Source organism: Ostrinia furnacalis, unplaced genomic scaffold (assembly GCF_004193835.3).
Source record: "Ostrinia furnacalis isolate ACB-3 unplaced genomic scaffold, ASM419383v2 OfSCF7592, whole genome shotgun sequence".
Lineage (NCBI taxonomy): Eukaryota > Metazoa > Arthropoda > Insecta > Lepidoptera > Crambidae > Ostrinia > Ostrinia furnacalis.
The window spans coordinates 141,863-163,673 of record NW_021137831.1 but is presented as its reverse complement, the minus strand read 5'-3'; the positions used below and the strand labels follow the sequence as shown (position 1 = coordinate 163,673).

Genomic DNA, 21,811 nt, shown 5'->3' with positions numbered 1-21,811 from the left:
CGTATCGCAGAATCAGAAACGCGTCTGGATTGTAGACGTTATAAAAGTTACCGTAATCGGGGCTCAGTCTTGGTCACAGATCTTGGTCATTAATTTATTTTCCGATTGTCATCGTTGTTGATTTTTTTTGTGTAAATCCATTTTATCGGTAAGTCCGGCGTTATTTGTAATTTGTCGCTTAACATTCCATGATGCAATTTTCTTCTACTCTAAACAATCAATAGTACCATTGTTTCAGTATAAATTCTTTACTCAATTTGTGATATTGCAGTTCCAAGATGCCGGCCAAAGCAGTGTGCGTACTCAAAGGAGATGTCTCAGGCACAGTTTTTTTCGACCAGCAAGTTAGTAATCCTCCTAGCATTTATTAACCTACATTACTTTCGAAGGTGAATAAATATGATAGTCCACCTATTTCGACCTATAAGACGCAGTATTAACAACCATTTATTACGTAATTTCAAACGAATAAATACAGTTGAACTTCCTACCTAGCTTCTGCCTGATAACGTTCGAACCGGTTCTCTAAAAGTAGCTGTTATTTAAACTCGTCGTCAAGTACTTTATTTTTATGCTTTATAGCCTGTATCCTACCTACCTCCTTTATGATAAAACATGTTATTATAGGGTACTTGCAACAGCAAAAGAAGTAATACAACAGAATAAAACACTAAGGTAATACTGCATAGTTGTTTTCTGTGTGATACAGTTTCCTTAAAAACTCAATTATGATAATTCCAATAAGAATGCCAGTATAACTATGATATCAATTGATTTTTGTTGTTGGTACTTGTATTAAAATTTTTGTTTTGGACCTTTTCAGGATGACAAGGGCCCTGTAGTAGTTTCCGGAGAAGTCTCAGGCTTGTCCAAGGTAAATATTTTTTAGGATTAAGACCTGGTTCTCATGAAGTTGATAATTTACAAACAAACATCTTTTGACTGCCATGCCATTGTATCATGGTATTCTAAAATCTGAAGGCACAAATGGTGAATTATGGATACAATTTCAAACAGTCATTCTAATTAAAATTGTAGATTAAACTAAATGAAACATGTAGTAATTTCTCAGTAACTTGAAACAATTTAAGAGATGCAAAAAGTAATTAACAGACCGAAAATAAATTAACACTTTTATCATAGAGATAACTCCAGTGGACTTGGTCTATGTTCAAGTGTTAACATTATCTTTTAGATAAGCTATCGGTTTAGTTAAATTGACTGAAGTTCTATTTAAATTAAAAGAAAATAATGCAATCAGAAAATGTACAATCATTTATTATTTTTATTATGCATTCACAAAGTGACCTGTACCAGTGGACATTATAATTTGTAATGTACCTACATACTTGTTGACAGCGCTAAAGTTACGCCATTTTCGTGACCTTGTGAGTAATGATAAAGACCTATTTCATACTGTTATTATACCTACCAACCGTGTTTTTATAACTGCTTTGATTGCAATGTGTGTACATCATACCTACTGAGATTTTTATACTTTTGGTTAGTAATTTACAAATTCTTTAGACAAAACATTAGGGTCAGCTTATTTGAATTGCCTAAAAGTATAGTCTTACTAATTTATCTTAAAAACGCCTCAAATCTTCATCAAGTCATGAGTATTATTTGAATCTCACCACTATTTATTTGAAGAACAAATTCAAACGATTGAAACCCATATCGAAGAGTAATTCTTCGATGAAGCTCATGATGTCGTGCTTTGCATGCCCAATTAACTGCACACAGGAAGACTTAATGAATGCTACTGACAATGAGGGCTATCGTTTTTATACTTAACAGTTGGCACCCCTGGCGATTGACAAGACCTTACTCTACAGTGGCGCCATCTTGATGAGTGCAAATGCGATAGTCCTCCTACCACTTTAGCGCTCACCAGTTGGTGCCACTGTCTTCGCTACTAGCAAGTGACAGGACCTTACTCTACAGTGGCGCTAACTGGTGAGCGCTAAAACGATAGCCCTCATTCCACATGTGGCACAGTTTTGGGCTGACACTGTAAGGTTATTGTCGACACGACAAGAAGATTAAACTAACCAAAAATAACTTCAGGGCAAACACGGCTTCCACGTGCACGAGTTCGGCGACAACACCAACGGCTGCACGTCGGCCGGCGCGCACTTCAACCCCGCCAAGCAGGAGCACGGCGCGCCCGACGCCGCCGTGCGCCACGTAGGCGACCTTGGCAACATCGTGGCCACGGCCGACGGCGGCGTCACTAAGGTGCGTTGCGTGTCATTTCAGACAGGGTGTGTTAACTGCTAAAGCCTGGTCCGTGAGCACGTAGAATTTTGTCAATAACCCCAAGTTACCCATCCTTATAGCTCGCGCGTAATTAAGTTGCTGTCGCGCTCGCACACTCACTGCGGGCGCCCGTCGCACAGTCGCGACAGCAATATAATTCCGCGCGAGTTATCGCTCGCGCGTAATTATGGATGGGTAGCTTGGGGTCAGTGGACAAAATTCTACGTGCTCACGGACCAGGCTTTAGTCAAAGGATTTCCATAACAACATATCGAAATCGATCACGGCGAGCCCGATGCCGCCGTGCGCCATGTAGGCGACCTTGGCAACATCGTGGATAGTTCTGACAGTGGCGTCACTAAGGTGCGTTGCGTTTGTCATCAGCATTTCAGACAGAGGACGTTCACTGCTTGTCAAAGGATTTCCAATTTTCCACAACTTATCGAGCACCTTAATTTCGAACTCCTCCTATGTTCTTCTGATTAATTTCGTTGCGGGTCCAATGACAGTTTAACTTTCCCCCGGGACAAACTTGACCTTCATTGGTTGGGTTTTTGTGGCGGTCAAGCTGTAGATCCTGGCTACACAGGAGTTGCAGTGGTGGGAACCAGAGGTGGGAATAGTCCCGTAACTTATCGAGCACGGCGCGCCCGATGCCTCCGTGCGCCACGTCGGCGGCGTCACTAAGGTGCGTTGCGCTTGTCGTCATCATCACCATCATTTCTGCAAAAGGATGTCCATTGTTCACTGCTAGATAAAGGACATGTAGCAACTTGCACGGCGCGTCATGTAGACGACCTTGGCAACACCGTGGCTACTTCTGACGGCGGCGTTGCTAAGGTGCGTTGCGTTTGTCATCAGCATTTCATACAGAAGACGTCCACTACTGGCCACATGATTTCTACAACTTGTCTTGCGCTACCCGCATCCAAGAGATAAATGCGATCATCATCATCTGTACAAACAATCCACTGCTAGGCAAAAAATTTCACAACAACTTAACTTATCTTCGCTACTCACATCCAGATGCTTTTTGCGACTTTGTAATAGGTGTTAATTTATTGATCAAAGTCCTGATCTTGTCTAATTCGGTTTCTTTTGAAAATTAACACTTGTAATGTGAACAGTGTAATTATTATAATCAAAAACTGAAGATTCTGGTGAGTTTTATTACATGAGTCATTTGCCCAGACTAATAGACCTCCTACTGAAGAGTACGACAGTATTATTTGTGACGAGTGTATTAAGGAGGCTACACTGACAATGGTGCTGTCTTAAGCACAATATGGTAGCATTGAAACTTGAAAGCCCTCTATTTAACCTGTATTCTTTTCAGGTCTGCATCCAGGACTCGCAAATCTCCCTCGTGGGCCCCAACAGCATCATCGGGCGTACCCTTGTGGTGCACGCGGACCCTGATGACTTGGGGGTAGGGGGCCACGAGCTCAGCAAGACTACCGGCAACGCGGGCGCGCGCATCGCCTGCGGGGTCATCGGCCTCGCCAAGATCTAAGCAACTACCCGCGGTGTTGGCAGTCGAATTTGATAACGCAAAGCCTAAGACCTTAACCGTAGACTTGTAGTCTGGTCAGTTATGTTACCAATGCATTGAAATAGAATACTTCATTGTATACCGACCAAACTGATCTTACTGATGGGTAACATCTCATTACATTTGGAATGGTGAAGGATGCGACGCAAAAAAATATTGAAAGAAAGGCTGATAAAAGAACAAATAATAATTTGACTGCATAATTTTGTGATGATAAAGGAATATATTTTAAGAATAGCATTTATTTATTAAGTAGATATCAAATTCGACTTTCAATACTAAGATGTATCCCAGTGGTTTACGATTCTTCATATTCTATCCTTGTTATTTTAAGTATTGTTAAATCTTTTAACCACTATGGATTTATGGTTGATTTAAGGAATATAGTATGTAAGGTTTTAAAGTTCTGTGCCCATAGCATTCCTTGCATTTCCGAAAGAAGTGGTTTGCATTTTTTGTTATTTTTCTTATGGTGCAGGCGAACATAAGTGGTTATAAATAAAATCTTTTTTATTTTATTTTGTTTTTGTTATTTTGGGAAGGGGATGTGTTGTAAGATAAAAAACAGGGTGAGGCATAATCTAGAATGTGAAAATAGAACTTGAAAATCAAACCATTTGATGAACTGACAAAGTATACTAATTGCTATTGTGTGTTGACTGTTGAAACAGACAAGATATTATCAATTTATATGAGCTTGATTTATCAAAATATTTTTACATGTTTATTTTTTTAGCTTAAAAGTTTATAATCTATCCATAAAGTAAAAACCTAAGTAGAGTTACTATAAATCAGCAATATCAAGAGTAAATAAAACATAAAAAGTACTATGAATAGTTTAATTGTCCTACAGAATATATTTTATGTCCAGATTTTGTAAAGAAAATGTTACACGAAGAGTCGTGAGACTGAAACATTCTGGGGCTGCTTGGGTTCCATTGCCATAAGCTCTCTTGGAAGCTTTGAATGCTTACACTAGTCCAGTAATCATCTAATTCCCTTGAATTTGTATATTCCGATAGATTCTTGCAGAGATTTAATAAGACAGTAGGTGTTAGGAGCCCCTTCACAATGAGAACAGATATTCTGGTGGACTTTATGGCATATTCACTTTCAGGTGGACCATAAGTACTTATGTAAGTTTCTTCCTGGTCCATATCAGCATTGTGAGCCAACATTCCAACCCACTCAACCATTTCATCCACTTCAACATCTTTTAGAGAGGGGATTTCTTTGATCGTTGGGTTTACTTTTGTCACTTTTAACGGACACTGTGATACTCTCATTCCTCTATCGTGGAAGAATTTGGCTATTGAAGATGGGCAAATCTCTTCAGAATCTGGCTCCCAAGTTACGATAAAATCAAATAACTCGAGTTTACTTAAACCATTTCGTAGTTTTTCTACATGTCTTACAGATTTCAAGTCTATTTTTACTTCATAGTAATTGTGTGGTCGTTTAGTGCCTTCTAAACCAAGAGTTTGAAAAACAAATTCAAGGATATGAAGTGTCAGCATGCCATCAGGAGTAATTGCTGCACAATTCTGTGTTAAACAATTTCTTTCAGACGAGAGGCAATAACAGTGGCCTTTTTTGACAAAATTTTCTATAAAAGTTTGGTCTAAAAATTCAGTAAGTGAGATACCGGAAATTTTGTAATAATCACTATCTTCTAAAAGGGTTTCTTGGATTAATGACGGTGTATTGACTTCGTCTGGGCAAGTTATCACAACACTTTCATAGAAACTATTCATTTTTAAAGTTTTTGTAACTAAATCCAAGTTCTGACTTTCCAAGCTGGATGTGTACACTTTTGGAGATGGAAAGTTGTATACTTCAGGACACAACATTATAAGTCCGATAAGTCCATAAATGAATACTTCACAATATTAACGAGAAACACGCTTTTTTGTTGTACAAATCTTTCCTAACCTCAAAAATCCAAAACCAAACAAAACACATGAGATTGACGTTTTGGCTGTCAAAAACGCGCAAAGACATTTACGTTTCATTTCACGTTCATCACAACAATATTTATAAAAAGGAAAAAAAACAGTTATAACAAAAACAGATTTAATTATTATACTTTGTTCTAAATTAATACAATGTCTAACAAGCCAATTTACGCAATAAATAGTTCTTCGGCTGGTACGGCCTTATAGAGCGCCTCGACATCATCCACGACCGCGGCCACTATGGCGCGCACGATGGGCCCCGCAATCTCTTGCATTACCTCCCTCCAGTTGTTGTTCACGAAGTCATGGACGGGGACGGCTGGAATAATATTCATAATTTAAACCGCTCCGCGTTTACAGTTTGTTGCATCTAGGCAGTATGGTCTTTGACCTTAGCCTATTCCAGTAAACAAGCAGAAAAAAGTAACAATTTAAAAAGAAACGATTAATAAATAATTTGTAGGGTAGTTGTCGTCACATTTCTAAGTTAATCGACATCTACGTGAAGTGAGACATTTTTATCTCGAGATAAGTTTGTGGAGTTTTAAAGTTTATTATTTATAACAACATTAACAACAAACTGGTGACTGTTGTTGGGATGAGACTTGGACATAGAAAAAATGCAAGATCGCAACATCATATCGAAGAATGTAAGTACAACACTTCCTTACCAAGAACTTTGTTGCCGTTAAAGAGGTTATCAAACTGGAACTGCGTGCCGGTCTTGACCTGGTAGCTGTTGCGCCAGTCCGTGATGTGCCAGTGCGGCTTGCCGTCCGCGCCCTCGACTGTCGTGATGTCGCTGTACGTCTTTATCACTATGTCCTCTGAAAATAAAACACAATGTTATGACTCGACGGACTCTAGAAATCTTTTTGGGGTTCGAAACCGCGTTCCTTGGATCTCGATTCAGTCAGGCCCAAACCACAAAAAATATTTTGTGCCCAAACCGACACGCGTTGGGCTATTGACGCTATTCGTACATACCTACATAATGGAGGTTAGCAGGTACCTACCCAACAGTAACGCCTAAGTCAATGTAATGAGCAAAATATTAGTCAATAGGACTACACAGTAGATTTAAATATTTTATTCATTTCACTACATAAATTCCACCACACAAGGTAAACGGAGTAAATAATTTTGTTATCATTGCAATCATTATTACTTAGCTGTTCATCTTGTATATTGTCTATTGTTGAAAACTTCCTTGATTTCATTTTTTATTACTTCAAGCCAGGTGTCATCATAACATCATTTTTATTATGGTAACTAACTAATTATTGTACAAGGTTGTACATAATATTAAAGTGAGTAATGTTCATTTAATTTTTAATAGTTTGTGCATCGAGGGTAGCCATACGTAGGGTAGAAGTCGAATGTAGTAAATCACATGATTTAAGTGGATAGTCGCTGTAACGAATATGGTACAGATTCGTCCAAGTACAGAATACAACACACTTATCATAGCTAGGGATAACCGGAGTTAGATGGGGCTCCAAATCCCGTTATGTCTCAATTTTTATCGTTAAGTTTTTAAAACTCTGGTCTCAATAGAGTTTGGAGTATCTCTGCTTCTTAATTTATAGTAACTAAAAACGAATGTTGGTTACAGAAATCACATTGTTTACATTTTTGCGAAAACATAACTAGCAGTTGACAGTTGTATTTCATACTTATTTAGAAAGTTTACAGTCGTTCTCAAGACCTGTCGACCTTGAGAGGCGACAACACTCCGATCTTTGTCTTATTTCGAAATTAACTGCCTATGGGGAAACCTTCTGTTTACATACTGACGTTAAATTGATCTTTATTATTAATTGCTAGGATCGTAAATGTAACTCACCACAGTCAGTGGAAATACTTACACGTTGCTGAGAGAAAAAGTATCAGTTAGTTGCCACCAAATTGCCTAAGTTAGGACGTTGTTCTTAAGATTTTTACGAGTAGAACCCACGTGAAAAGCCGTTTTTTGTGCACGATATAAGGCAACTTTGACAGCTCCTTGATTGTTTCTAATAGCACGTGTAACATTTGAAGAAGATTACAACTGATTCACTGAGCACCGAAAGTTTAGTTTTACAAATTACTTACGAATGTTGATTGTGTATTTCCCTTCACCCTGGATGGGTAGGATCAGAAGTTGCCCTCCCAATTTGTAGTTGCCCTGGAGGTTCACCGAGCACTTAATCACCACCAAGGATTTGCCCTTGGTTAGGTCATGTCTGAAATAGAAAATCTAGATTAGCACCGGTCTTTTACCTACGAAATGATAAAAACAAACAGACAACCTTTGCCTAAAATGCCTGCATTGCATCGTATAATTTTCATTATGTTGTAAACATGATCTTATTCGTAAAATGGGTAATCTTTTGAGAACGAATTACCTACATACTTCTGACTTAGTCTAAACCAAACCATATGCAATGAGGAAAAACATTAAGCTAGAAACAATACGATTATACGAAGGAAGTAAATTATTGTTGTTCGTCGTCAAATGAATCGCCCGGACTTCACTGACTTGCCGTCCATCATGTTTACCTTTTAATCTTCAGTGTAATGAACTGTCAACATGATGATCGAATGCAAACGACGGAAGAAACCAGACGTCTAAAGGTTAATCTGTGATTTTTCACACAATTAGGTAGGTACACTTTTCTGCTAAAGCGCTATTTTCGCTAAGGAATTCGTAGAACATAATAATACGATGCCCTGTCTAGTTTTTCATTCGTTTTTAGCTAATTGCAAGGCAATTCTATTTTAACGATCATGCGTAAGTTAATACGTGGTAATACCTAGCTAAGTACTACTTGTACCTACCAATTTTCCGCTTTGAAACAAAATACTAAGGTAGGAGTTTTTCTTTTTTTGTCATGAAATCTTTGATCCTTGGTCCAAAAGCTACGACCTTGAAGTTTTTAGTAGTTCAAACCATTAATTATTTTAACTTAGCAACGAAGATTCTTAAGGCCAAAACGGGTTATTTGTAACTTTAAGTTACTACCTATATAGATGTTAAGGTGATAAAATGACTTATTATTTCGCTCCATTTGATGGTCAAGGAAAACCTACTTAGTACTTACACTATCGTATGATGTTATTCATAGCAAATATTAAACTACCATAAAATTTTATGATATCGTTTGACTTTTCCATAAAAATTAACGCTCTACCACGAGGTGTCCATACACTACTGAAATTGACTAAAAATTCAACTGGTGGTCATTATTATTTTACTTTTTAATTGATCCGGTTGCAGCTATATTTTCAACATGCTAATTTGAAGAGTTGTTTTACAGATTATTGTCTAACAATTACAGTCTTTTAATTTATATAAAGACTTTCCGTGGCAGACTGAAAAAATATGAGCTAACTAAGTTAGGTGGTTATTAAATAAACTCGCAAAGCACAATTGATTCAATACTCACTTGACATTCTCAACCGTGCATCCCTTCATGCCGGTGAGGACTGTGTCTCTGAACGACAGCTGGAGCCCTCCCTGGTCCCCCTTGACGAGGTCCAGCCTCAGGGGGTCCAGGGGCTTGATGCCCAGCTCTGGGATGCCTGGCGCGATGATCGGCAAGGCGGCCTGGGCCGACGATTTGAGGCATGCTGCATCACCTTGCTTGCATGGTGTGATGAATGGGGCTGTGAAAAAATGTTAATTTACTCAATTATTCTGTCATCATTTTCATCAATTCAGCTATGGGACGCCGGCTGCTGAGCATGGCCTATGTTCCCTCAATGATTTCCCGGTTGGCCTGTTTCGAACGGTCTGACTCGATCGCACTTTAAAATTGTGAGCTTTGTTGAATACGCAAACTATTAATTAAAACTAGACTTTGGAAACTGCGTCATCAAGGTCGAGGCTTTGCTTGTTTCTCGTAATGATCACTCTAGGCTATTTAACCATTAATCTTAGAGCAATTTGCAGATTTACTTCTTTTAATTTTTTTTTAATGTGATTGGTGGCAGACGACTTGCAGCGAGTTATAGATGTACTCTTTATTAAGCTCCACATTTGTGATCTACTTCTTCGTTATTTAAGTTTTTGTATATTCGCACAGTTTAGTTTAGTCTTATTGGATAGAAAATCGCGTTGGCAATTTATTCTCAATTGGTGAGCTTAATCATTTTTCATTTTTGAATTGTTCGCATAAATTCTTCGGTGTCTCGCAGTAATTTCAAAAACTGATTGCGCTACAATAATAATTGCGCGATTTGAAAATTGTTTACACTTCTTTTACTCGTTTTTTTTAAAGCAAATGCATCTACATACAACATTATTTAGCTTCAGAGGAAATACACACAAAATGGATAATCAAGAAAACCTCCAGTTTTTCATGCCACTAAGTAGTTGCCTACTTTTTATGACTATACATAAAATATGTAAACATATTTTTAAGTTAATGATTTTCACCCATTCTGCAAAAATATGACAATATGTCATAGATTTTTAATGATAAATGAATACACACCCGAAGCAGATCTCACACTGAACACAGCCGCGAAAAAACACAAACACCTTAACATTTTTAAGTTTTTCCTACGAACTACCAGGACACTATGAGTACTAGGATATTTTCAGCAGTGTGACCGTCCTTCTCGGGCGAAGCGCGCTTTTATGCGCACGCGACACGTGTGACGTCACGCGAGATCTCGTCCTGCGGGCGGACTTTTTTTGTAATGACGTCAAAATCGAGCTCGTCTTTGTTTCTAAAAGCATTTCCCTGTTCGCTGTATCGGCTCATCGACGAGCCACTAATTACATCGACGATTTGTAATTTCATCAACTTTAATTGATAATATCCTTAAACTTTCAAAAGTTCAACAGCCGATGTAGCGGACAAAAGAAGCTTTTAAGCCCTGTCAGTTAAGCCCTGAGAAATGCGTCAGTAATCAGTCGGTCATTATGTTCCCATGTTCTTTCCTACTAATTGTAGTGAAAACAAAAAACAAAATGGATAATGGATTCTTTACTACCATGCAGATAGAGCTTTTTACACTTGTTGTATGGTCCACTTGTATGCTGGACCCAGAATTAACTGTGATCCAATTCACTTATATTACTCACCTATTTAAGAGAAAAATCGACTGCAGTAACAGGTTAACTTTATAAAAGTACTTATTGTAAGCTTGTTTAGGTACCTACACTATAAATATTTTTAAAATGATCAGAAGAATTTCAAACCATAAAAAATCATAAAGGTTTTGACAAAACTTTCTGATTTAAAATGATCAGATGCCCAGACGAAGCTATTTTTGCAAAGTCTTTTAAAGGTATTTATTGCAGTAACAGTTTCACTTACTTACGTTTTAACTGTGAGTTTGTGACCGAACTTGTAGACTTTTCGTCTGACATTTACTCGTTTATAGGTAGGTATTGTTTTTATGTTTATTTTTATGTTAGTGTGTCGTTCGAATCTGTATAGACCCTTCTCTTCGTCTTCATCTCTTTACATAAAGTACCTACGTTTTGAATGTGTGCAGATTATGTATAACGATTAATGCCACCAATTTGGATATATTTTTTGAAAATTCATATTAATTAAAAAATCAATTAAATTAGTCATTAAATTAATGTAGCGACTGACATTTATTTTAACCTGTTCAAGCTCCTATCTCATAAGTATCCATAATGTAAATGCTGTGTGCAACATTCATAGGAATATAATTTAAATGTGAAACCTAGTTTCTTTATAATTGTATTGAATTTAATTCTGTATTCGGTATTGGTAGTTGTTGTTATCTAAATATACATATATAGGTAACTCAAAGGTGACTGACTGACTGACTGACTGACAGACTGACTGACGGACATAGTGATCTATCAACGCACAGCCCAAACCACTGGACGGATAGGGCTGAAATTTGGCATGCAGGTAGATGTTATGACGTAGGAATCCGCTACGAAACTCCACCCCTAAGGGGGTAAAACGGGATCCACGCGTACGAAGTCGCGGGCGGCCGCTAGTTTACTCATAAATTGCGTTTGCTGCCACTGCAGTGCCAGTCAGGTGGACTTTGGTGCGGTATACCGTTTAGCGCGCTAACTCTAATTAGACTCTATGGTAATCGAATACTTATGGGCACAGATAATATAATACTAGTACTTATGGGTGTGATGCAGGTCTAGTGCGTCAAGCTGTTCATTGTCAGGTCATTATAATTGTTCAAGTTCAAGATCCGCTGGGATACGCACGTCATTTATTTTAATTAAAGTATTATGAAAGATATAGATAAAGACTAGCTTTCCGCCCGCGGCTTTGCCCGCGTGGAATTTCGTTTGTTAAATTTTCCTGAATATTCTTTGCTATAAACCTCTCGGAGCCCGAGACCTTTCCACCGAATGCAAAACCGTGGAAATCGGTTCTTGCGTTCTGGAGTTATAGCATCAGGAAGGAAAACCTGACTTATTTTTATATAGTAGATAGTGATAAACCGGCGTATTATGAAAACGAAGCTTAAAACTTAATTTATTTAAACACAGGCATTAATATTCAAAACCATGACTGAATCTTTTGTAGGGTCTACCATCCATCTGGTAGAGTAAGCTATATTTGGGACGTCTGAAAGGGTTTTTATGAGATTTTATGATAATAATGATTTTTAAGTTTGAGTTAAGGTATGACTCGCTATTTTTGTCATGTAAACCAACTTATATAAATATAGAGCTTCTCATCTGCAAATGTTTGTCCACGTTTCCCGGAAAGAGGCCGAGTGGTGTCGCCGGCAAACGACAACCGCAAACACATTCGTAAACAACACTGTACAATGTACATACCCACTTGAGTCTTGAACTGTATTGTACTCGTAATAAGTATTGACACTACATATTTGAGTTACTATAACGAGTTCAGAAACTGCCTACGTTGTGGATAATTTTGTGCTTAAATAAATAAGCAAATAAACTTAACCAGATATAGGTTTTGCCGCTGTGGGAAAACAAGTTTCTTTAGTTTGGAAGTTGGATCCCTCATTGGGTACCTGACAATGTAGTCTGGTACGCGATCAACAGGCGACCGGCATAAAGTGTATGTAAACTAAGCCCATATAGAATGCGCATACTAGAGCCAGTGTGTGAAATGCCGAGTTCTGCCCAAAATACAGATATGCTTATAGCTATGGTCGGAATGGTCACACATCCACTACCAACCGCGGCATACCTAACTTTGGTGATCGCTACCAAATGCTGTCTGATCTACAAGTCCTCTCATTTATGAATAACTAGCTTTCCGCCCGCGGCTTCGCCCGCGTGGAATTTTGTCTGTCACAGAAAAACTTTATCGCGCGCGTCCCTGTTTCAAAAACCGGGATAAAAACTATCCTATGTTCTTTCCCGGGACTCAAACTATCTCTATGCCAAATTTCATCAAAATCGGTTGCGAGGTTTAAGCGGGAAAGCGTAACAGACAGACAGACAGACAGACAGAGTTACTTTCGCATTTATAATATTAGTTGGGATATCAATGACTCACCGCCAGATTATGCAAACAATTAAAACAGCTCATATTATTTACCCTGCGCTATTCTAATAGTGGTCTTAGGTCCCGCTCTTGAACCTAGTCCTGGGTAATCCCCGACCCGGCCTCGCCATCAAAACACTCTTTTGTTTACAACATAATTAGTTTATAAACGGACCGTTTGACCGGCTTTATAGATGTGTGAATTATGAGGAAAATATAAAACGGAGGCAGAAACTTTTCCACTTAATGCGATTGGTCTTGAAAAGACATGCACTTACTTAATACTTTGACTTTGCATCTTACAATACTTACAGAGTTTAAATTATTATTTTCCTTATACCTACTTCTTGTACGATGATACGAAAAAAACGAGCAGGAATTGAACCTGTGACACTGATTGTGACGTGCCATCGGGCCTTCAAATTACTGTTATTACTTCACTTGATTTGTACAGCAATAAATTAACTTAAGCGATTTAGCTCTTGCTGCCTCTTACTGCTAAAGAATTGTCTGATTTTGGCTATATATTTGGTGTTATAAAAGTAGGAATACTTACATTAAGACTAATAAAAACTCACTAACATTTTGAAAGTTTTATTATTTGAACTTAACAATAACACCAACACGCCTCAGGTACATTTTAACTCTAGTTCTTGATGAGATCTTTAAGAGGGACTTTGCTGAAAAGCTTGGCGACCTCCTGGACGATCTGGCCGACGGTCTTCTGCACCATCGGCGGCGCCACCTCCGAGAAGATCTCCCGCCAGTTGTTGTTGGCGAACTCGTGGATGCCGTCCGCTGGAACAAAAAAATAAAGTTGTAGAGAAAACTATCTAATACCTATTAGGTCTAGCTCTCTAGGTATATGTTTTTAAGGGTTTTGGGTGCAGCTTTGTTGGTTGTAAACGCAATGCGACATCTTCTATTAACACCCACTTTAAAATGTAAATAAAACCGAGATTGCACATCAAGTAAGGCTAATTTCAATACTTATGACTATAATTTGTAATTTTAAAGACTGTAAACCCTTGAAAAGGAGGCTGACAATAGTGACTGAGTTTCTTGCGCTGCTTCTTCTCAGCACTGGCCCATTTATTGTCCCGAAGCAGTGCTAGGGTTAATATTGGGACGTGTAAAAGTGCTTTTTTAAAGCTTATTTGCAAAAATAAATGAATTTTATTTTTTTAGAATTCTACACTCTAGTAGAAATGCGTTTTTTTAAGTTACTAGTATTGCAACATGTAAATGGTGTATAGTTTCTTAAGCAGTTATTAGTCTAGTAATAAAATAAATAAGACACTTAAGTAGCAGTTGGACTGAGTCATCTGATGTGCATATCATTATAGAGTCGATGCCTGAATGTTACCTACATATGCGAACGAGTATGATGAGTAGAAAACTGAAAACTTTTATTTTTCACCATATGTTCATCTGACTCATTATAACATCGTTTGTTGCGGCGCTTCTTCTCAGCACTTGCCAAATGTTGGTCTCGAAGCGCTGGTAGGGTAAAAAGATTATGAGACATGTAGAGGCTCCTTAAGAGCAAAATGACGATTTGTAAGAACTATTTATTAGTCCAAACAAATAAAGAAATTTTGACTTTGACTTTGAACATAACTTACAAAGCTTCTTATTCCCCTTGAACAGGTTCTGGAAGCGGAAGCTGGCTCCGGTCTCGACCCTGGAGGTCTGGTTCCAGTGCTGCACGCTCCAGAAGGTGTCGCCGCCCGCGCGCCTCTCGCTGAAGTCGATCTTCAAGTCCACCACCATGTCTCCTGATGATGGAGAGGATTGCAGGGTGAGTATAAAGTTTTTCCTTCTATTAGTTATAGTTTTATTCTAACAAGCCATCAATTGCTGTTATCAGTGTTCAAACTAATAAGATTTGAAACGTTTAAGTCGCTTTACTAACGTTCTAATGTGTAGAATAGAAAGGGATCAATGAAAAAAGATCGAAGCTCCAAAATATTACATGACGTTTTAATCGGCAAAAGTAGCTACTAAGTAAATCTTTGCATTGTTTCCTTTCATGCCATTTATGTTTGTCTCTAAGCAGTTTCTATTATTATTATTCTTTATACACACAATGCAATATAGTTGTAACATATTATTGTAAGTTACTGCTTTGTTTATCCAATGAAAATGCATATATTCGCGCGAAGTTTTTCGCTACACTATACACATTACTATGTAGTACATTTCCAAGCCCCAGTCCCTCATTCCTTGTACAGTAAACAACAAAAATCAAAAGTAATAAACGATGTTCGCGTCAGAACACTCTAGCTTCAAAGTTATTTTAAATGAGGATTGTAAAATATACCTAGCTACCAGTAGGCTCGTTCGATAAAAGTAGCCAGGTCAGTAGTACTCACGTATCTTGATCCGGTATTTGCCGTCGCCCTCGATGGGCATGACGAGCAGGCGGCCCGACATGGTGTAGTCGCCGCGCATCTCCAAAGAGCATTTCAACTCCAGCTGCAGGTGCCTTCCGTGCCGACTGGAAACATTGCCAATATATGTAGTATAAACTATTGGACCCAGGGAAGCGCTGGACGCAGGCCGCTACCAATCGATCAACATGGAAAGCATTGGGGGAGGCCTATGTTCAGCAGTGGACGTCCTATGGCTGAAATGATGATGATGATGATGATTGGACCCATGTGTAAAATGTCAGTTGCACAGACATTTAAATTGAGGACTATTAAAAGACAATACTCCACTACCCGTATAGCCAGGGTGGGGAGTGTAGGCCAAACCATTTCATCATCATCATCATTTCAGTCATTTCAGTCCACTGCTGAACATAGGCCTCCCCCAATGATTTCCACAGTGGCCAGTTGGTAGCGGCCAGCGCCTTCCCGCTACCTTTATGAGGCCAACCATTTGCCTCTGANGTGCCATCGGACCTTCGAATTATTGTTATCACTTCACTTGATTTGTACAGCAATAAATTAACTTAAGCGATTTAGCTCTTGCTGTCTCTTACTGCTAAAGAATTGTCTGATTTTGGCTATATATTTGGTGTTTTAAAAGTGGGAATACTTGCATTAAGACTATAATAAAAACTCCATAACATTTTAAAAGTTTTATTATTTGAACTTAACAATAACACCAACACGTCTCAGGTACATTTTAACCCTAGTTCTTAATGAGGTCTTTAAGAGGAACTTTGCTGAAGAGCTTGGCGACCTCCTGGACGATCTGGCCGACGGTCTTCTGCACCATCGGCGGCGCCACCTCCGAGAAGATCTCCCGCCAGTTGTTGTTGGCAAATTCGTGGATGCCGTCCGCTGAAACGAAAAAATAAAGTTGTAGAGAAAACTATCTAATAGGTACCTATTAGGTCCAGCTCTCTAGGTAAATGTTTTTCAGGGTTTTGGTTGTAAACGCAATGCGACATCTTCTATTAACACCCACTTTAAAATGTAAATAAAACCGAGATTGCACATCAAGTAAGGCTATTTTCAATACTTATGACTATAATTTGTATATTTTAAAGACTGTAAACCCTTGAAAAGGAGGCTGACAATAGTGACTGAGTTTCTTGCGCTGCTTCTTCTCAGCACTGGCCCATTTATTGTCCCGAATCAGTGGTAGGGTTAATATTGGGACGTGTAAAAGTGCTTTTTTAAAGCCTATTTGGAAAAATAAATGAATTTTATGAATTTTATTTTTTTTAGAAATCTACACTCTAGTAGAAATGCGTTTTTTTAAGTTATTAGTATTGCAACATGTAAATGGTGTATAGTTTCCTAAGCAGTGGTTATTAGTCTGTTATTGTCTCACTGTATGTTTTCCGAACAAAATAAAATAAATAAGACACTTAAGTAGCAGTCGGACTGAGTCATCTGAATTGCATATCATTATAGCAGTGGTTCTTAACCCCTGGAGACATCGGTGGTCCCTGGAGACATTCCAAGTGGTCCACGAAGTGCACTTGTACACCTTGGTTAAAACCACTTTTAACTGATTTTTGCAGTCAAACTGGTTTTGACCGACTATGAGGTGGTCCCTGACAAGACAGAAATTTGGTAAAATGGTCCCTCATGACTTAAAGGTTAAGAACCACTGCATTATAGAAACGATGCCTAAATGGTACCTACATATGCGAACGAGTATGATGAGTAGAAAACTGAAAGCTATTATTTTTCACCATATGTTCATCTGACTCATCATAACACAACTTACAAAGCTTCTTATTCCCCTTGAACAGGTTCTGGAAGCGGAAGCTGGCTCCGGTCTCGACCCTGGAGGTCTGATTCCAGTGCTGCACGCTCCAGAAGGTGTCGCCACCCGCGCGTCGCTCGCCGAAGTCGATCTTCAAGTCCACCACCATGTCTCCTGATGATGGAGAGGATTGCAGGGTGAGTATAAAGTTTTTCCTTCTATTACTTATTGTTTTATTCTAACAACATCAATTGCTGTTATCATTGTTCAAACTAATAAGGTTTCAAACGTTTAAGTCGCTTTATCTAACGTTTTAATATGTAGAGTAGAAAGGGATCAATAAAAAAAATTGAAGATCCAAAATATTACATGTTTTTAATCGGCAAAAAGTAGTAACTACATCTTTGCATCGTTTCTTTTCCTGCCATTTATGTTCGTCTCTAAGCAGTTTCTATTATTATTATTCTTTAAACACACAACACAATGCAATATCATTGTAACCTACTATTGTAAGTTACTGCTTTGTTTGTCCGATGAAAATGCATATAATCGCGAAGTTTTTCGCTACACTATACACACCAATACTATGTAGTACATTTCCAAGCCCCAGTCCCTCATTCCTTGTACAGTAAACAACAAAAATCAAAAGTAATAAACGATGTTCGCGTCAGAACTCTCTAGCTTTAAAGTTATTTTAAATGAGGACTGTAAAATATACCTAGCTACCAGTAGGCTCGTTCGATAAAAGTAGCCAGAGGTCAGAGTACTCACGTATCTTGATCCGGTACTTCCCATCGCCCTCGATGGGCATGACGAGCAGGCGGCCCGACATGGTGTAGTCGCCGCGCATCTCCAAAGAGCATTTCAACTCTAACTGCAGGTGCCTTCCGTGCCGTCTGGAAACATTGCCGAAATAGTATAAACTATTGGCCCCATGTGTAAAATGAAGATTGCACAGACATTTAAATTGAAGACTATTAAAAGACAATACTAGACGGGTGTCTAGCCAGCGTGGGGAGAGCAGGCCAAACCCTCCATTTGTCTCTGAATAATTAGAGAGGGTTGTGCTCCTGCAATGGAGACTAAATGAAAAATAAAAGAAAATAAACAACATTTTTGTTATTTATTTATTTATTTATTTACACTTTTGCACATACAATTGTACAGTGGCGGACTTAATGCCAGGTGGCATTATCTGCCAGTCAACCACAGGTCGAACAAAATGCTATGCAAATGTTATGCATTCAAACAAAATGGGACACCTTATAACTCAGAACATCGTGGAGTAAACTCTGGTTATAGGTGAAATCCTACCAGAAGCTGAGTATTGTTGGAAACCGTATGTTTAGTAGGTTACATCCATCGTTACCTGTAGTGGAAAAGACTACTCATAAGTGCTGAAAATTAAATTAAATAATATAAAAACTACCAGTAAAATTAATTTAGTTGCTAACTAAAAATCAATCAACTATTGCGTGCCTGCCTAAAATAATACAAAAAGATTGATTGTGCAGTTGTAATTTCTGTGTAAGATTTTTTAAATTACAACTTTAAAATAAAATAAAAATTAAATAGATTAGAAATTAAATAAGATCTGTAAGTAAGGACCTTAGGGAGCGGTTGTTTAGTTTAATAAAATATCAATATCCTGTAAGGAAAATAATCTGTTTCACATTATGTAATACACTCGCTATCTTGATGTTCAAAGTCATCAATTACATACAATTAATAATCCATTTACTAAACGCGTATGCTCGTGACAAATGAATGACTCTATGTCCTGCGAGACCAGCCTTAATTGGATTGGACATTAAGGATGCAAAGGAAAAGTAAAAGGAAAATATATTGTCTCCCCTTAAAATGAGTCTCCTCAATAAATTCTAATCACACTAAGCATATAAAATACACTGAAAAGGTAGGTAAACTACTTTCATGAACAAATGTTCAAGTTTGTCGCAACTGATAGCAAGGAAAGTTAGGGAAAAGTTAAGAGTGTTGCTGTTATATGAGATGGTGGTTAACTATCGCATATTTCATAATAAACTATTCGCTTAGCAAAACACCACTGGGCTTGTCAAAAACACTTACACAATCTTAGTAATCTGACTGTTCTTCAGTCCTTTGATGGTGGTATCCCTGAACTCCATGCTAAGCCCAGCGTTGTTGGTCCGCACGCGGCCCAGGTGCATGGGGTCGAGAGCACTGATGCCAAGCGCTGGGACGCCGCCCGCTATCGAGGGGAGTGCGTTGGTGGCGGAGCGGAGGTTGCACTGGCTGTCGCTTTCGTGGCATGCCTCGATAAAAGGAGCTGGAATAAAAGTACTAAAGTAGTTTTGTTTTAATTTTTAGCATTAAGAGATGCATCTTAAGTAATAATAATAATACTGACAGTCAAATATTTGCAACAATATTTCTGTTACATGTTTACCCTTAAACCCCTAATGGTATACCCAACATTGATGAAACAAACGCTGGCCGTAACAGCGAATTACACTTGAAAATTTTGACGGGTTCATCCAGTGTCTAAGTAATTCAGGGGAAGAGCAGTCGCCCGGCAAGCGAAAAGGTCGTGGGTTCGATTTCCGCCTTAGACAGTTCGATTTTTCAAGTTATTTATAATTTACAAAAAAGTAGTGTTGTTGGTGACTGATTTAGCGCAGTGGTCGAGACTGCTATTGCGTTACGAGAATACTCGTACCAGAGGCCGCGGGTTCATCCCCGCCAAATAATACAAACATTTTGTGCATGTCTTTATCTTTTTTTGTATTGGGTAATTAGGGTACATACAAGAAAAATATTTATTGTTTTATAGGTAAATTACCTGCACATAAACTATTGAGACTAGATGCCGTTGTATAAAATATTTGGGAATAATTTTAATAAATCGTTCTCCATGAATAACAAGAAAGAAAGAAATATTACTCATTTTTAATGGGTTAAAAACCCATCAACCCATCCTTTTGCCCACGTGTGGTGATGATTATAAATTATAATTTATAACGCTTAAAGCGCTATTATTATTAATCAAAGCCACATTTATTAATAATTATATGAGAACTTGTATACTATGGCCATGGGAAACTTTGTTGCTACGCCCCATAAAGAATTTAATTAATTTCTTATGGACACGTTTAGCCCCATACAAAAAACATAAACGCGTTAGTAACTGAGACACTTGTTTTATAAATATTTTCTGCTTTTTTTTATAATGGTAGAAATCAAAGAATTCCAAAGTTTAAGATATTTGAAATAGTTTTCAAGAACATAAACGTACTACATAGTTTTTCGTGCTTTGGTACACAATTATTTAATGGCAAAAAGTCACGATTTTCAATTACTGCTGACTTAATTAAGTTGTGCGTAAATGTTTGTTCTTTGATCATAAGAATTAATCATAATATGATTACGCTGAACTGCGGTTAGTATCAGTGTCATTAGGTCAATGTCTATTATTTATTTTACTTAGTTTCTAGAAAGTTTTAAAATACCTATGTAACGTATCGTCGTACAGATATTTTTTATTCAGGTATCCGTTTGTTAAATAAACTATAATATGAACCATTAGTCTTATTGTCTATTTTTTAAATAAATTCATAATGTTAACTTAAATAGGTATTTCTGTTAATTGTTATTGTTTGAATTTCACGGTGTACCTAAATAAATTAAATGATCATTATCAATTTGATTTGTAAAAAAAAAAAAACAAAACATTTAAAAAATTACAACTTAAAAAATATTAAATTCTCTTCCCATTAATCGCATAAATTGACGATTTTATTAATTGTTCAGCAATTTTAATGTTCTTGTGCATTAAAATTGCTGAATCATTTTAATGGTCTTTGAATAAATAAATGAAATCATATAAAAAGTAATAGGTATTATCAAAAAATTAAAATTTATCAACTCACCTAAACTACTTCTCACTGAAGTCAACAAGACACAAAAGGACAAAACTAACTCTTTGAAAACCATTTTCACCAAACTTTATGCAGTTAAAACTTCAAATGAACTAACAAATTAAACCGTTTGGGCATTTATATCAATAATGGATGTCTAACGATGATGTGCTGATGAATGATTTTCGTCTTTATAACGAGAAGAATAAAGAAAAATTGATTGCATAACGTCATTGTTAAATATGTGCCCTAGATTGTATCGTGAGTTCGTGCCTATTTTTATAATAATAATTTGGTCTGCATGAATAGGAACTATGAAAATATACAGGTGCGGATTATTGATGCACAGAATTCTAGACGTAATTGGGTGAGGAGATCCCCCAAATTGTCAATCTTCTTATAATATTTAAGTAAGGTTTCAATTATACATATTTGATTTTAATGATCCCACTGATAATTTTCCTATTTATATCTATCTAGGACATAAGTAACTACTATTACATCATATAC

At 37.5% G+C, this 21,811-nt stretch overlaps 3 protein-coding genes across 7 annotated transcripts; 1 reads left to right on the top strand and 2 right to left on the bottom strand.

Moving 5' to 3' along the window:
* Nucleotides 1-91: 91 nt before the first annotated feature.
* Sod1 (Superoxide dismutase 1) lies at nucleotides 92-4,332 on the top strand. 2 transcript variants are annotated; one of them, XM_028322070.1, is made up of 5 exons: nucleotides 92-148; nucleotides 272-344; nucleotides 824-874; nucleotides 2,071-2,241; nucleotides 3,599-4,332. In XM_028322070.1, exons 2-5 carry the CDS (start codon nucleotides 279-281, stop codon nucleotides 3,773-3,775), a joined length of 465 nt encoding a protein of 154 aa, XP_028177871.1. In that variant the 5' UTR covers nucleotides 92-148; nucleotides 272-278; the 3' UTR covers nucleotides 3,776-4,332. The 2 variants fall into 2 exon arrangements, with proteins under 2 accessions (XP_028177871.1, XP_028177872.1); XM_028322071.1 differs by having other exon boundaries at nucleotides 101-148; nucleotides 266-344.
* A 298-nt stretch (nucleotides 4,333-4,630) lies between these two features.
* LOC114365485 (protein takeout-like) lies at nucleotides 4,631-10,388 on the bottom strand. 2 transcript variants are annotated; one of them, XM_028322069.1, is made up of 5 exons: nucleotides 10,248-10,388; nucleotides 9,198-9,417; nucleotides 7,864-7,994; nucleotides 6,441-6,596; nucleotides 5,281-6,088 (listed from the first exon to the last, which is right to left on the bottom strand). In XM_028322069.1, the coding sequence occupies exons 1-5, from the start codon at nucleotides 10,300-10,302 to the stop codon at nucleotides 5,937-5,939; spliced, it is 714 nt and encodes a 237-aa protein (XP_028177870.1). In that variant the 5' UTR covers nucleotides 10,303-10,388; the 3' UTR covers nucleotides 5,281-5,936. The 2 variants fall into 2 exon arrangements, with proteins under 2 accessions (XP_028177869.1, XP_028177870.1); XM_028322068.1 differs by lacking the exons at nucleotides 7,864-7,994; nucleotides 9,198-9,417; nucleotides 10,248-10,388 and having other exon boundaries at nucleotides 4,631-6,088.
* Nucleotides 10,389-13,813: 3,425 nt separating this feature from the next.
* LOC114365494 (protein takeout-like) lies at nucleotides 13,814-21,429 on the bottom strand. Of its 3 annotated transcripts, none has more exons than XM_028322082.1 (5): nucleotides 21,314-21,429; nucleotides 19,494-19,713; nucleotides 18,177-18,301; nucleotides 14,861-15,013; nucleotides 13,814-14,033 (listed from the first exon to the last, which is right to left on the bottom strand). In XM_028322082.1, exons 1-5 carry the CDS (start codon nucleotides 21,375-21,377, stop codon nucleotides 13,882-13,884), a joined length of 714 nt encoding a protein of 237 aa, XP_028177883.1. In that variant the 5' UTR covers nucleotides 21,378-21,429; the 3' UTR covers nucleotides 13,814-13,881. The 3 variants fall into 3 exon arrangements, with proteins under 3 accessions (XP_028177883.1, XP_028177881.1, XP_028177882.1); XM_028322080.1 differs by lacking the exon at nucleotides 18,177-18,301 and adding an exon at nucleotides 15,611-15,735 and having other exon boundaries at nucleotides 21,314-21,426; XM_028322081.1 differs by lacking the exons at nucleotides 13,814-14,033; nucleotides 14,861-15,013 and adding exons at nucleotides 16,310-16,528; nucleotides 17,427-17,579 and having other exon boundaries at nucleotides 21,314-21,427.
* Between the last annotated feature and the right edge of the window lie 382 nt (nucleotides 21,430-21,811).

Excerpts from the sequence above, each read along its gene's own strand:
- Sod1 (XM_028322070.1), top strand. The coding sequence starts at position 279 with ATGCCGGCCAAAGCAGTGTGCGTACTCAAAGGAGATGTCTCAGGCACA. Across the intron at positions 345-823 it reads CAGTTTTTTTCGACCAGCAA|GATGACAAGGGCCCTGTAGT; the intron begins GTTAGTAATCCT and ends GGACCTTTTCAG. Across the intron at positions 875-2,070 it reads AAGTCTCAGGCTTGTCCAAG|GGCAAACACGGCTTCCACGT; the intron begins GTAAATATTTTT and ends AAATAACTTCAG.
- LOC114365485 (XM_028322068.1), bottom strand. The coding sequence starts at position 5,664 with ATGTTGTGTCCTGAAGTATACAACTTTCCATCTCCAAAAGTGTACACA.
- LOC114365494 (XM_028322082.1), bottom strand. The coding sequence starts at position 21,377 with ATGGTTTTCAAAGAGTTAGTTTTGTCCTTTTGTGTCTTGTTGACTTCA. Across the intron at positions 18,302-19,493 it reads AGTCAGATTACTAAGATTGT|ACGGCACGGAAGGCACCTGC; the intron begins GTAAGTGTTTTT and ends CAATGTTTCCAG. Across the intron at positions 14,034-14,860 it reads CAAGGGGAATAAGAAGCTTT|CGGACGGCATCCACGAGTTC; the intron begins GTAAGTTATGTT and ends TTTTTGTTCCAG.